Source organism: Zophobas morio, unplaced genomic scaffold (assembly GCF_036711695.1).
Source record: "Zophobas morio isolate AGI-343-1 ecotype UQ-CSIRO unplaced genomic scaffold, CSIRO_AGI_Zmor_V1 ptg000024l, whole genome shotgun sequence".
Taxonomy (NCBI): domain Eukaryota; kingdom Metazoa; phylum Arthropoda; class Insecta; order Coleoptera; family Tenebrionidae; genus Zophobas; species Zophobas morio.
This window is the reverse complement of record NW_026972129.1, coordinates 3516696-3531763: the sequence shown is the minus strand read 5'-3', so window position 1 is coordinate 3531763 and position 15068 is coordinate 3516696. Positions and strand designations below refer to the sequence as shown.

The following is a 15068-nucleotide window of genomic DNA, read 5'->3' as shown; positions in this document are numbered from 1 at the left end:
TTACACATCAACTCACAGGGATAAAATTTTATCAGCCCACTGAACAACATCCATCTTTTCAGCAATTTTCCAATAAATCTTATTTTAGAAGCTATCATGTATAAATGCGTCCTCGATACGATATTCCATTGCATCTGAGCACCGCACTTTATTAGTAGATCATGTAACTAGTTGTTCACTTATTTTTTTAACAATGTAACACTGCATCTTTAATCGCATGTAGAGTCTCAACTATCTGGGTGATACTGATAAGTCTGGTTTACTAAAAACCGCTTGTGTCAACTAAAGATAAAATAGATTTTATTTTAACAACCGTTTTGTATATTTGTTGTATTCCTAATTACAAATTTGAATTTCATTTTTTGCTATCACGTAAGGTTAATTTGGAAAAATGTACGAAAAGCTAAAATTTCAGAAATCCACAATTTTAAAGAAAAAATAGTTACTTATTTTGTATATACATTTTTTATATGTTAACAAAAATACTTTTAACCATTTATTAAAATAAAAGTCTTTGCGAAATCGTTGTCATTTCTCTTCAAAAGTTTAAACTTTTTCTCCTGAACTTTTTGTGGCGCTCATCATTATGATTTCAATTTGAACTACTTCTTCATTTTTGACTTGTTCAAACATCTGACAATCATAATGCAATGCACTTTAAATATATTACTCCATTTCAAACCGCTGAAAGCTTACTATTGTATTTTTTACAAAGCGAAAACCTGGAATTTTTGGTTTTGATTTTTTTTTTTTTTTTTGGAAAACTGAACGCGTTGGAATTATTTAACTATTTTTACGATAATTAGCATCCACAAATATGTCAGATTCGATAGCTTGTTTTAAGACAGGTTTTTCATCGCAAACCTGTGTGATTAACACGTATCTAAAAATTGGTCAAAATTGTTTCGGCTGAACTTCCCTCACATCTAAAGTACAATGAAACATATCAATCATTTTCGGATTGAGTTTACAAGGATACGTATATCAGCTTAAATTGGTGCAGTGTAATACTAAAAATAACAATATTGTATTCCCAAAATTTTCTGGGAAAATGGAGTTCCTGATTCAATCAATAAAATAAATTAACTCATGCATTAATTTTTTGAGTCATCCTGTAAGTAAATCTAAAAATATAACTGCAATGATAAAGTAAGTAAAAACTCATCATATTTTGCACATTTTGAGTAGAATTTACTCGGCAAAATTTTGAGATGGCGTCATCATTTTTTTGGAGGGATTAAACAAACATATTTTGATTAACTATTTACCATGCTTAAAACGTCTGCAAGATTTCAAAGCATTTGGTTTTGCAAATCCTGATTTTATCAATAAAATAAATTGACTCAGTCAGTTATTTTTTTGAGACACTCTGTATAAGCACATCTAAAAAATATTACTGCAATGATAAATTACAAGTATCATAAAAATATGAGCAAAAGCACATTTACGATAGGATTTATTTCGTAAAATTTTGAGGTGACTTCATCAATTGCTTGATGGGGATGAGCAAATACATTTTGATAGAAAATTTACCATGCTTATGATGACTTTAAAACATTTTAAAGCCTGATCTAAAAATATGAATAAAATACGGATGTAGTGATATTTACATATTACCAATCCAAAATACAATGAGTCTACGCTTTATAGAGAAATTTTGGACATTTTAGATAGGATCTATTCGGTTAAATTTTGAGCTGACATCATAAATTTTTTGTAAGGGATAAGCAAATATATTTTAATTAAAAATGTATCATGCTTATTATAATTTTAAAACATCTGCAAGATTTCAAAGCATTCGGTTTTGCAGATTCAAAATTTAATTGCAAAATGTTGTTTTATAATTTTGAATTTTTTTTCCAAAAATGTGGACGTTTCTGGTAAAAACTCAACACGGAGTCATAAACTACATGTGTAGGACTACGTTATTGTATACAATTTAAAACCAATTTACTATGTACAATTTTGAAGTGACGTCATCACGTTATTGGTGGGAATGATTAGACAAAGTTTTGATTAACATTTTATCATCCACATGCTACTCATAATACACATATAAAATTTGACAACAATCGGTCCAGTAGTTTCGGAGATTATCTGTCTAATAAAAATCCGGACAGACGGCCGAAAGACAGACAGACATACAGACAGCCAGAAACGGGGATCATAAACCGTCGAGAAAACGTAAAAGTAGAGAGTCAGTTGAGGGACTCGATTACATCAATACTTCCTTCTTGTTACATGTTGTAAATTCATATCAGAAAAATGTATATATCGATTATTTTAAGATTAAAATTGTGTTATTAATGATATTATTACTTCATGGGCGTAAGCTAACGCCACTTTCATGTTTTCTCGACGTTTCATGACTTCTAGATTATGAAAAAGTGGTCTCCGTCTCCCTGTTGTCTGTCTGTTTGTCGATCTGTCTGTCTGTCTGTCTAAATCAATTTTTATTACATAATCCCCGAAACTATTGGATCGATTGTTGTCAAATTTTGTATGTATATTAGGAATGTAGATGGTAAAATGCTAACCAAAATTTGACTAACCACCTTCAATGCGGGAATATTGGCAATACGTCATCACCAAAATTTACTATATATTTTTTTTAATTTTACATAATAAAATACTCCTGCACTTGTGATGTATGAATCCGTGTTGAGTTTTCGCCCTAGACATCTAGATTGTTGGAAAAAAACAAAATTTTGTAATAAAAAGATGCAGGAGCAAGAAAATGGATCTGCTTAACCTAGTGTTAGATGCTACTGTAAGAAAAAGTAATATCTAGACGACTGGTGTAATTGATCATCATAGACAGCAATGCATCGCAAACCCAGTTTATCAGTATCGGAGAAAGAACATTGAGACGTTTTCACAAGTAGCAAAAAATTATGTTCTTATGTGTAGTAAAAGAACAAAAAACAAGATGCAGAAGTACCTGAAGAAAATGAGCGTATCAAGCTGACAGTATGTAAAAAAAGAATAGAACATCGAAAAAATAGATGAATTTGATTACCTTGAAGTTACGTTAACGAGCAAGGTACAGGAAGGAACAGAAATAGACGAAACAATTTTGAAAGAAACCAGAGCAGTAAGACCACCAACAACAAAATACCACAGAATAACTAGCAAAATAAAGTTACGAATATACCTACATATAAAACAATTAATTATACATACCAGGATTTCTATACATCAACGAAATGTAGGTATAAGTTACTTCTGAGTAAGCAAAAAGAAGCATAACTAGAAATATGGAAAAGAAAAGCCTTACAAAATATCTTTGAGGGAGGTAAAAGAGAGAATGGGGATTTCCGAAGAAGAACAAACCAACAAGTACAAACATGGTCAAAATATCCAATATTACAAAAAAAAATAAATAAATAAATAAAAATACCACCACAAAAAGTTAAATGGTTGAGGAAAAAGATGTCTCAAAAGTTTTAGAACGATAAGTTGGAAGACAGGAAAGGGACGCCGAAGAAAGAAATGGTTGGAGATAGTGAAGAGATATAGAAAACGCAGGAGTATAATATCATAATTAATCTACAAATAAATGCTATTCCTTAACCATTAATGCTGAAATTAATTTTGCTTACAAGAACCCAACTTGCAGTCAGTAAACTAGTTAGTAAACTAAAAAATATATTAACGAATTTGAAGTAAATTTTTCATACTCCAATATTTTGTAACAGTTTATAGAATTTTATCAGTATACGATTTTTGGGAAATACTTTTAAAAGCCTAACCACATTTGCAACTCCAGGGAATAAATTCGTTGTGTTCCAAGTGCAAAGCTAACATACGTCAATACAACAAATAGATATAATATATAATAATTCTTTCATGATACTTTCATTAAGTACCTATCTAGTTTATACTGTTAAAAAGAAGAAATATAAATACTATTGTTAGAGAGAATTAAATAACTGGCAACTTACTCATTCATTATAAAGAATCATTTATAAAAGTGCAATAATTTTCATATTAACTTCATCCAAATTTGACGCTGGACGTATCATACTTTATTAAATATGCACCATTATCACCACTGAATCCTGCTGAGAAAGTTCTCCCTGTTTTTCATTTAACGAAAGTTATTTATTTTAGAATACTTAGTACAATAGTAGATAGTATAATTATATAAAATATGTATATAAAATGTTACGTTCACATTTTAAATATAAAATTTTTGTTATCTTTATTAAACATTTTCAGTAATTACACTTTTGACAAAAAAAAGTTATTACATGGTAACACCGTGTTCTAAACCGAAAAGTGAATTAGTATACTTACTTTTAGTGTCCCCTGTGTTATACTAAATTTTGTAAACACAAAAACTGATTTGCATGTTACTCATTAAAAATCAGAACAGTCTGTATGCATTTGTTCAAAGTTTTAGGGTAAGTCCTATTTATGTATTTTGAACGCTTTAGGAAATATCAAAAACTTTGTTTAGTTAACTGTAGAAAGTTAACAATTTTCTCGTAACACTTTTCAAAATGTTCATTGTATATTGCAGGTCGACTTTAGCGTTCCGTTTATGGAAACGGGAATCGCAATAGTTGTCGCCAAACGTACAGGAATAATTTCACCAACAGCATTTTTAGAACCTTTTGATACGGCCTCCTGGATGCTCGTCGGTGTTGTTGCTATTCAAGCGGCAACTTTTACGATCTTTTTGTTTGAATGGTTATCACCTAGTGGATTTAATATGAAACTGGCTTTAAATCAGGTATGTATGTATGTTTTTCGTACTCGGTGTAACATTTTTGATATGTAAAAAAATTGATTTACTACTTTTAAATTAAATTGTTTTAATATTATTATGTAACAATAAAAATTCTTTACGAAAAGCGTTGTTAAGATCTTGTCAGGTTCCTAAAATATTTCAACAGTTTAAAGAAAAACACATATAACGTAGCTGCAACATAAAATTCGAGTAATAATGAATAATATGTTTTAATGTCTTACTATCGCACATGGCAGTGTTAAAGGCTGTATTAACTGAATTTCACTAAACTATAGTAAAAGAGTTGTCACATGGACAAATTTTAGTCTACTGAGTTACTTACAATAAATATTCGTACGTAGCAGCTGCACAATCGTTGGCAATACCTTTAAATCAATAAGTTAATCCAATGAAAAATGCCAAACAACTTTTTACAGGCCGCCCAGACATTCCAGAGTGTGGAGACGATGGAGATAAATACCCCTCTAGATGTTTACATTGTTCTTAAAAATTTTACGTCTCTCCAACGTACTTTACACAATTCTGATATTTTCGTTAAAACCAACAAGTGTAGGTACTGAAAATGGTACAAGTAAAAAATAATCTGAAACGTCAACAATTAATATATTTTAGTTATCTGTTTAGACAACGAATCAGTAATTGCCAAAATTTAAAACGTTATTCCGCTAGAAATATCTGATCGTTCGTAAGTTTCTCGAAAAGTATGGTCGAACTGATCAGAGTAGGTTAGTAGGAGAAATCAAAGTAGTATTAACCGATGCATGGATAAAATGATCCCTAGAGAATAATATCAGCGATAGGTCATTAATATTAATAACAGCAATGCAAACTGAAATTATTGAACTCAACGCCAGTTAGGTCCAGATCCTCGACACAAGGAACATTCGCCACTGAGGATGCGTCCTTCTACGCTGTAAAAGATGAAAATCCTAACAAAAAATTTGTCTGCTTAATATTTTTTTATTTTCTGTCGATGTTTCGGGTATCAATTAGTCAAATACTTTATAGATTTCCGTCCTTCACATTACTTGACATTGGTAATATTTTCCTTTACACTAGTAAATGTTAATTAATGTTCGTTTGATTCATTTGATTCATTTCATGACACTTTAAAAATGTATATTAAATAAACAAAACTGAAAAATTAAAAATATAATAAGCCAACACTGTTTTCAATGTCTGTACGACAGAAAATCATTTAGTTCACAATATGTGTGAAAAGCAACCAGGGAAATGAAGAGTCACAAAAAATTATGGTGTCATTTCATTATATTAAAAACGTAGGTAATTACAAAATAAATTTTCACAGGGGATTTATGTTTTTCAGTAAATATTGTCTGTAACATTACGGAAATTGAAACCTAAAACATACACAATAATTATAAAGGCCACTCCTTACCTCTACCTAAATTTAAAAAATTGGTCTAAAGAGTACTTCCCTCGTTGTCGGAAACATGACGACTGCATGCCTATTTTGTTTTTTTTTCTCATTACATTTTTGTAGCGGGATAATTTAAAAAAAAATTGCGATGAGGTCATCAACATTTTGCAAGGACACGTATACCAGTTTGGATAGATGTAGTGTAATACTAAAAATAAAAGTACTGTATTCCCAAATTTTCGAGAAAATGAATTGGGTCGTCTTGAATATTTATTTATAATCAATAAAATAACGAAAGAATTTACTCACGTATGCCGCGTGTATTAGCAGAAACGACTCAGAACCATTTGTGTACAAGCATTCTTAATTTAAGACAACAAGCGGTAACACTTGTTAAGATTGTACACGTGAGAGTCAAACAGAGAAATTGCAAACAATACCGATGGTTACCCAGACTTTTTTATTGCTTCGACTTCCACTTATTATATAAAACATTGGATTTTATTTTAATTTTTGATGGTGTAATTCACAATTGGTTGATTATAACATGTCTATATCACATTCACGGAACCTAGTCAGTGCAACAAAACAAATCCATGTCTGTAATGTTAAAGTAAATGTAAATAAGCGTGCTACGCCTGTTTCAAACGAGTTTTTACTTTAGAAAACTTTATGTCTATCAAATTGGGTTGGTGCAATGTAATACTAATAATAACAGTGTTGTATCTCCAAATTTTCGGGAAAACGGAGTGAACTATTCCTGATTTAATTAATAAAATAAATTGACTCATTCATTAATTTTTCTGAGCGACCTATTAAGCAAATCTAAAAAATATGAATGGAATGAAAAATCACGAGTACAGACTCATCATATTTTGTACATTTTAGATAGGACATTTTCAGTAAAATTTTGGGGTGACGTCATCAATTTTTTACGGGGGATGAGCAAATATATTTTGATTAAAAATTTACCACGCTTATGATAACTGTAAAACATCTCCAAGATTTCAAAGCATTCGGTTTTGCAGATTCCAAATTAAATTGCAAAATATTGTTCATAATTTTGATGTTTTTTTATTTCAAAAAATCTGAACATTTTGCGTAAAAACTCAATTCGGAATCATAAACTACATGTATAGGACTATGTTGTTTTATACAATTTAAAACCCATTTACTATGTTCGATTTTGAAGTGACGTCATCACATTATTGTTGGGGATGATTAGGCAAATTTTGGTTAGCGTTTACCATCTACATGATATTCCTAATATAAATACAAAATTTCACAACAATCGGTCCAGTACTTTCGGAGATTATCTGTCTAATAAAAATCTGGGACGGCAGACAGACGGACAGATGGACAAACAGACGGAAAGGGGAGACCTATTTCTTCGTCTTCTAGGGATCATGAAAGATCGAGAAAATGTAAAAGTAGAGAGTCGACCGACGGATTCGACTACAATGCTTCCTTTGCTTACGCTCGGGACGTAAAAAGTAGCATATTTGTGCATACAATTTTAGATATTTCAACAGAACACCCGCATTTGTTCTGAGTGACTAATATTAGGCAAGAACATTCCAAATATTCTATAATGTATGATCTATTAGACCAAGAAAGAATATTACATCTTTATCACTATTAGTTATCGTGGTAACATTATTTCTGAAAGAAATATTCGAAAAGAAGCTATTTATTTCTTATATCAAGACTGATACAGGGTGGCCCAACTAAAACGAAACAGGCGAGACCATATTTTGATTCAAGAGGGGCGTATAACGTTACTATTTTAGTTCTTTTACCTTCACCCAGGAACAAGGGGCGGCTATCCAGTCAAATATCTTAAATGATGCTATGGATCAAAGGGCATCTTGTATGGAAGCCCTATTAATTCTCTTTCTAACGGTGTTTGAATTTTTGAAATTGGTGGATTGGTTCTTGAGAAATTGTATTATGAAAAATCAATAAAATATCACCTCTTTTTACTAAATCGTTAAGAATGTCAACGTAATACATTTTGAAAATGACCTCCATTCACCTCCATACGGTCCCATCTGTTTCGTTTTATTTGAGCCAAGCTGTGTAGAGACATAATAATATAAGAATACGGAACCAAATCTATGAAAGATAAGTTTGTGAAATTTTTGTATTCTAGAGTTCCATAAAGCATCGAATTTTTAATCACTGTAGCAAACTCATTACACAAACAACTATTTAAAATAAACACTCTAAATTAAATTTTCTCGACAAAAAATGTGAAAGCTAACAGACTTAGGTCCTAATTCCATTGTGCCACATACAGCCGCGATCAGAAAATTCTGGTCGTTAAAATATTTCAAAATTATATGTCACTACTGTCATTATTTGAAAATATTCCCTGGTTTAACTGTGGCATGCTGTGACTGATGTCAACCATTTGTCAATAAATCATTATAGTTATAATTGCCAAGAATTTTTTGAACTATGGCTCCGATTTCCCACGACAAAAAATACAAATAATAACTCTCATTCAAACTGGAATGCCTCAAGTGGAGGTAGCAGTCCAGTTAAGAATTCCAAAAAGCAGTTGCAATTTAATTGTAAGGGATTGGAGAGAAGGCGGCTCTCTCAAAAGGGAGCCAGGCTCTGGACGTCCGCGTAAATCTACCCAAGAAGATGACAGGACTCTAATTGAGTTTGTTAAGAATAATCCTTTTTAATCGACGGTGGAAGCTGTGAGTTTGAACAACTTCCCTACTTGGTCTCACACCGTTCGGAGACGCTTACGAGAGGCAAATCTTTGAAACTTCATAGCCTCAAAGAAACCTAGGCTTAAGCCGAGGCACAAGGAAGCACGGGTTGCATTTACATTTGCCTTTCAAAAGATTATGATTATTGAAAACATGATTGATGTATTGAGCAACGAAAAAACTCTTTAATCTTCGGCCTGCGGAAAGATCCGCGTATACTGACCCAAATATCGGCGCTATAATCCAAAATACGTGCAGAAAAATGAACCAATTCGTCGATTTTCTGTGAATCTGTGGGGTTGGATTTCTGGAAATAGTCCTGGGGCATTATTGCAAGTGGAAGAACGCCTGACAAGTCATGTTTATATCAGGATGTTGACCAAAAACTTGCAAAAAATGCGACAGCATTATGGGAATAAAAAAGAGTTCGTGGCTGCAATTACTGAATCTTGGAATAATCTTCAACAGGACTATTTCAGAAATTTATGTTTATCCACTCCCAGGCGTCTGGCTAGAATCATTGATCCAGGTGGAGAAATGATGAAATATTCTTTCTTGTTTAATTTTATCGTTCCAATGCTTTAGGCTTATTACTTCCATGTTACAATTATATTACTTTTCTAATAGCATTTTTTTTCTCATTATAGAAATTATGAATATAATGAATATAATGAATGTATAAACGTTGTAATGCACAGCAATTTGAGAACTTGAAATAAGTAACACAAGGACAAATAATGTTGAAAAAGTCACCAAACATTTTAAAGGTTACGCCATTCCATAATAGAGCACACCTCATTGTGTCAAAAATTGACTTTGACGATCACAATTTTTTGCGGGCGGCTATATGTCACATATATCGATATAGTATATTTTATTATAAAAATTTGTTAAAAATAGTAATTCAACAATAACTTTAAATATTTGTATACATGACATACAGTGGCAGCCAAAATAAAGTAGGACACGTCTTGAAAGGATTTTTTTTTAATTTAGTTGTGTAAAGTGGAATCAATTGAATAGGTATTCATTAACAATGACAATTATTAAACTAGGAGGTTACACTGGGGCAAGAAAAGTGTTCTACTTTATTTCCACCGCCACTGTACAAGGTGTAGCAACGACGATGATTCAAGATTACGCATTGTCTTTACAAACAGGTTTTAACTCATTTACACTTACAAGCAAAAATTATTTTTAAATTATGCAGAGTGTTTTCTTAAAAGTTATAAACCAAGGTTTCTTTTTTTAAATGAAACACACAGTATGTTTTTGCACGTTCAGATTTTTCATAATACAGAAACAATATAATAGGGCACTAGGGTATCCTAATTAAGAGTTTTTAAAACGTGTGATACTATTAACGGATCCAAATCTATTGGAGGTTGTTCTCTTTATCGCTACTCTACTTGAATCCCTTGCGATAGAATTCGCCCATCGCATGAAACACATAGAATCACAGAATTAATAACTTTTCAGCACAGGAGACACCTAATCTTCTACAATCGTGTTCCTCATAATATCAGCTTATCATCGAACTTTCCAATTTATTTACCTTAAACACCGACAAACGCTTATGAGAACACATATTCAAGCCAAGGAAGGAAACCTACAGGAGACGCTACCGATAACACTTCTGATCCAGCCGAGGAGGGTGGAATAATTCCAACCTCCTCGTATCTAGCCGTACTTGTAATTCGTGGAATAACCTACCCGAATTTACCATCCCTCAACTCGTTCAGGGATAGGCTGGACGATTGATAATAATTCTTCTTTCCTTTTGCTCATTTAAAGCATACTTACGTAACAATATGAGTTGTATTTGTTTATTCTTGATTGCCGACGACGACAGAAGCTTCGACATTGATCGTCTTTTTTATAATTGTTATATTTTTATAATAATGTTTTTATATTGGAAGTTTGTAATTCTTTTTATAAATATCTTGGATTAACCGGCGTATAAAAACTTCCATTTTACTTATTTATACATTTCCAAAAAATGTTGTTTTGCTCGTTTTTATTTCCCAGGCGTAAGTTAGTAATTAGTATATTAGATACCGAGGTGGAAAGTGTTTCATTACAGCCGAGACAATTCGTTGCAGCTTGTAGGAAACTTTTCACCGAGGCATGTATGCTATTCTACTCACATCATCTGAATAATTTCTGCGAAAATCAAACCTATTTAAGTTTGTTAGTTTTCGCTTGACGTTTGAGGGTGAAATTATAAATTTATCATAAATACCGGATGACTATTAATGATTCCGATTTTTCTTATCAAGTTGGCAATAATTTAAACTGATGTGATAGCGTCAAAATGAAATTTAAGTCATTTTCGCGTCACGTCAGTAAGCCGCGTTAAGCGCGCTCCTGTCAAAGTTGACAACTATGAACTGGCATGTTGACATTGCTACCAATAATTCAGTATTGCCAATACAAAAATTTGCTTCAATCATTAATAATCACTCGGTATTAGAAACTGTCTAAATCTTAATTTGAATCTTTGACGTTTTCTGATTTGAAAACAGCGCACGAAGTCACGCAAAATCTACTTCCCGAAAAAAGTAAAAATTTGTATGAAAAACCTGCAAAATGTTTGGTCGCGGCCACAGAAAACTGGACCACTAGGTTAGACACACACTTCCAAATTTTAAAAAATTTAGGGTTTAATTAATGTTTTGTTTGACAAATAATTGTCAAATAATTTGGGCCCATTTTTCAAATCAGGAGCGTACATTCAAATTGCTGTTATGATATTAAGAAAAATTGGTCGAAAGTTATTTCAATGTGGCCATCTCGCTTCGGCATTTTACAATCGCCAAATTACAACAATCGCATGTTTGTTCTTGAAGTTGTATAGTGAATAACAAAGAAGTGATGAAATCAGGCAGACTTTGATAATATCTGCTCGAGTTCCCTTAGGAATCACATGTAGGATTTGGTAAAAATCACTGTCAAAAACAAAGGTGATGCCACCCATGAAGCTTATGTGGTAAAGATGAAACAACAGCGTATTTAATTTTTTCTTTGGTGCCACCTATTGAGTATCGATGGAGCTGAAGAAATGTATGAAGATTAAAAAAATTGATGTTTATTGTTGAATACCTACTTATTTGCATACCATTTTTATTTCAACCCCTGAGAAGAAAATACATTGTTGCAAAAGGCTACCTGTTTCATTTTTTACATTAATTTAAAATATTTCAACTAAATCAACCATAAGATTTTTTTCTTAACAAACTTAACTTTCAGCCCCGATTTTACACCCTTAGGGGATGAATAATGAAAAGTGGTACAATTAGTGTTAGGCTGTGAAGGAACACTCTGCCATACTTTGTCACTGTAGCGGTACGTGCAACGTGAGGAGATCTGTTATCACAGCCCTTGTGGTTTGGGTAAGGCACCACCCACCCGGCAACTGTGAGACATGGATTCGAGCCCCGTTCAGTGCTGAGACATTTTTCCTTACTTCTACTACCTGAGAATGTTGAACAGCTTAAGAAGCAATAAGTAACATCAAAAAAGACTCTGCCATAAGAGAATTTTGTTATATTGGCGTCGACATGCACCATAATTTTCTCTATTGTAAATGTATCTTGCAATCATGGGCGCTCGAATAACAAAATTTGTCAAATTTAACATTTTGTTTATTCAAAAATACTGCGCCACTGGTAATAGCGAGACTTACATTCATTTAAAAATTCAAAAAATTCCATAACAACGAAAAATCGTGCACTTTTCGGGGGCCGCAACTGTACATTTAAACGCTACCCCAAGTGTAAATGCATATAGACTTCGTGCTATTTTGTATCTATTGTTATTCCCAATATCACGTTTGGAACAAGACAGCTGAAACGGTTAGTGGAAGAACAGTGACAGAAAGTAGGTGCTATTTGTAACTGTTACTGTAGTGTCACTGTTCCAGAGAAGTAGCAATTTTTCCTATCACTAAATGCAATATGTTTCATTATTTATATATTTTAGAGTATTTGCATCAAGTTTCAATGAAATCAATAAAAGAAAAAAAATTCCATACAAACTTTCATTCCCTCATTTATACCCCTAGAATTGAGTTTTGAAAAACTCTTTCTTTTTCACGTAGGTCATAAAACAAATCTGTTATCCAAATTTTGTTTTTCTGACTCGAGTAATATCGGTTCTGCGTTAATGAATCAGGAGTTTTGTTTTTGTTACATTAGTATACATCATCGTGTACTTTAAGGCTATCGTGTAGCTAATTAAACGCTAACCAAACTAGTTTGATCATTCCCACCAAAAATGTGATGTCATCTCAAAATTGTGTTAATAAACCTAGTTAAGTTTTATAAAGCCTTGTGTTTCTGTTGACAGTTTTTTAAAACGCCCCTATTTCACCTTCAATGTCTAAATTTTTGTAAAAAAAATCAAAATTGCACGGTGTACAAGAAAATTTTAATTTTTAAGGTAAGATAGACATGATAAATTGCTAATCAAAATTGATCTGTTCATTTCTTCCGAAAATTCGATGAGGATCTCAAAATTGTGCTGCTTACCTCCTACACAAATGTGCAAAATATCATGAATCTGAAGTTGCGATTTATATTTTTTAAATTTTATCTGTGTAGATTTTTGGAAAACAATACAAAATTATACAATAAAATTTTACAGTTTTTCTTAGAAACTGCTAAAGTTAATTGCCCTGAAATTTAATTACCTTGAGCTTTTCATAAACCAGAAAATATTTCACCAAAATTTGTCTGTCCATGTGATTTATTTATACAAACAAATTTTAAAGTTTATAGCAATTACAAAAGTTATTGCATGGAACTTTTGCATACGTTTTGTGAGGTAAATTCTGTTTAAAATCTGCAAACTTCTGTATTTGTGCTATATTAATCAACTCTTATTTTTTATAAACAAACATTGAGCAAAGAAATTTGCATAAGAAAGAACCTCATAAATCAAGTCACGCTTCTGAAGTTGAAAAAAGAACTGCTCATACTCTTTAGATCAAATTTTTTCAACACCCCTGTGTTTTATAATTATTGCGAACTTCTGGCTAAATAAGTTTTCTTGCAATTCCGATGAACGTCGACCTCCAGAGAAGCTAAAATTACAAAAGAACTAAATTCTGAAGAAAAACGAACTTTAAGACCACAATTCCTCAGCAACAATTAAAAATCCATTTTACTAATTTCTTGAAATTTTAAATAGACATTTATAATAAATAGGTATTCAAAAACACAACCATTTTAAGTGATACATAAGTAATTTAGCTTCACGAACGTGGTGTACAGTATTTTTTGCAAGAAATATATTTTTTTAATTAAAAGATTAATTATTGTAAATTATATATTTACAAACAAAGTTAACAGCACTGTCTACATGTCCCAACGTTGACGTTTCTAGATTACCATAGCATCGGAAAGTAAACAACACGTGTGGGGGACATTCAAGTTCCCTTACCCCAGTGATACTCATGAGTGCAAACCTACTTCTTTCTACAAACTTGTTGCTATTTAATCAGTACCTATAAAAACGAGTGCCGAAACTGACCATCAATTTCGCACTTAGATGAAAAGCATGCATTTGGTTTTCATATCAGAGAGACGTGCGCAGTTTCTTCAGCAGCAAACTTTTCACCATTTTTCTAATAAAAGACACAATTCTTTAAATTTGTCCATTAACAGTCTAAATCAAGCTTAGAATTCATAAAGAACTAAATGTGATTAATAGTGATTACGCACACTTAACACTTTGATAATTGTGATATGTATTACTACTCGTAGTATCTAATCTTATTTTCTCTATCACCTGCTTCGCAGTTTTCACTGAGAATTATAAGACGGCTGTCCTATTTTCATTTCAGTTTTCTACATTAACTTTTTGGATTGAATTCGCTGCGTACACTTTTGTGGTGCTTTTTAATTTCCAGCCCTTTAGAGTGGAGAATATTTGTCCCAACGTCGACTAAAAATGTCACAGACGGTCAACTCCTAAACGCATGACCCGTATATTCTCCAGGATTTTGTAAACAAAGGTATTCGTCTATCAAGTGAAGTATTTTTCCAGTGGAATTAATTCCGACCACTTATGTTGAACACTTTCCTTTGTGATTAGGAAAAAACTCTTTAGAACAAAATCAGGAGGTCCAAGAATAGCACATTTTCGATAACATTGTGTTGACCCTTTCAGTGTTTCCAGAAACAATCGTAAATATGCGCCAGAT

General features: G+C 32.1%; 1 protein-coding gene across 6 annotated transcripts in view; it reads left to right on the top strand.

Annotated features, from left to right (window-relative positions):
• Nmdar2 (NMDA receptor 2) overlaps window positions 1-15068 on the top strand; it is a 263323-nt gene that overhangs the window by 199370 nt on the left and 48885 nt on the right. For all 6 annotated transcript variants that reach the window (XM_064063836.1, XM_064063835.1, XM_064063837.1 and 3 more), the window contains exon 7: window positions 4526-4738. In XM_064063836.1, coding sequence (XP_063919906.1) covers window positions 4526-4738 — 213 coding nt within the window. The remainder of the gene's footprint in view (window positions 1-4525; window positions 4739-15068) is intronic.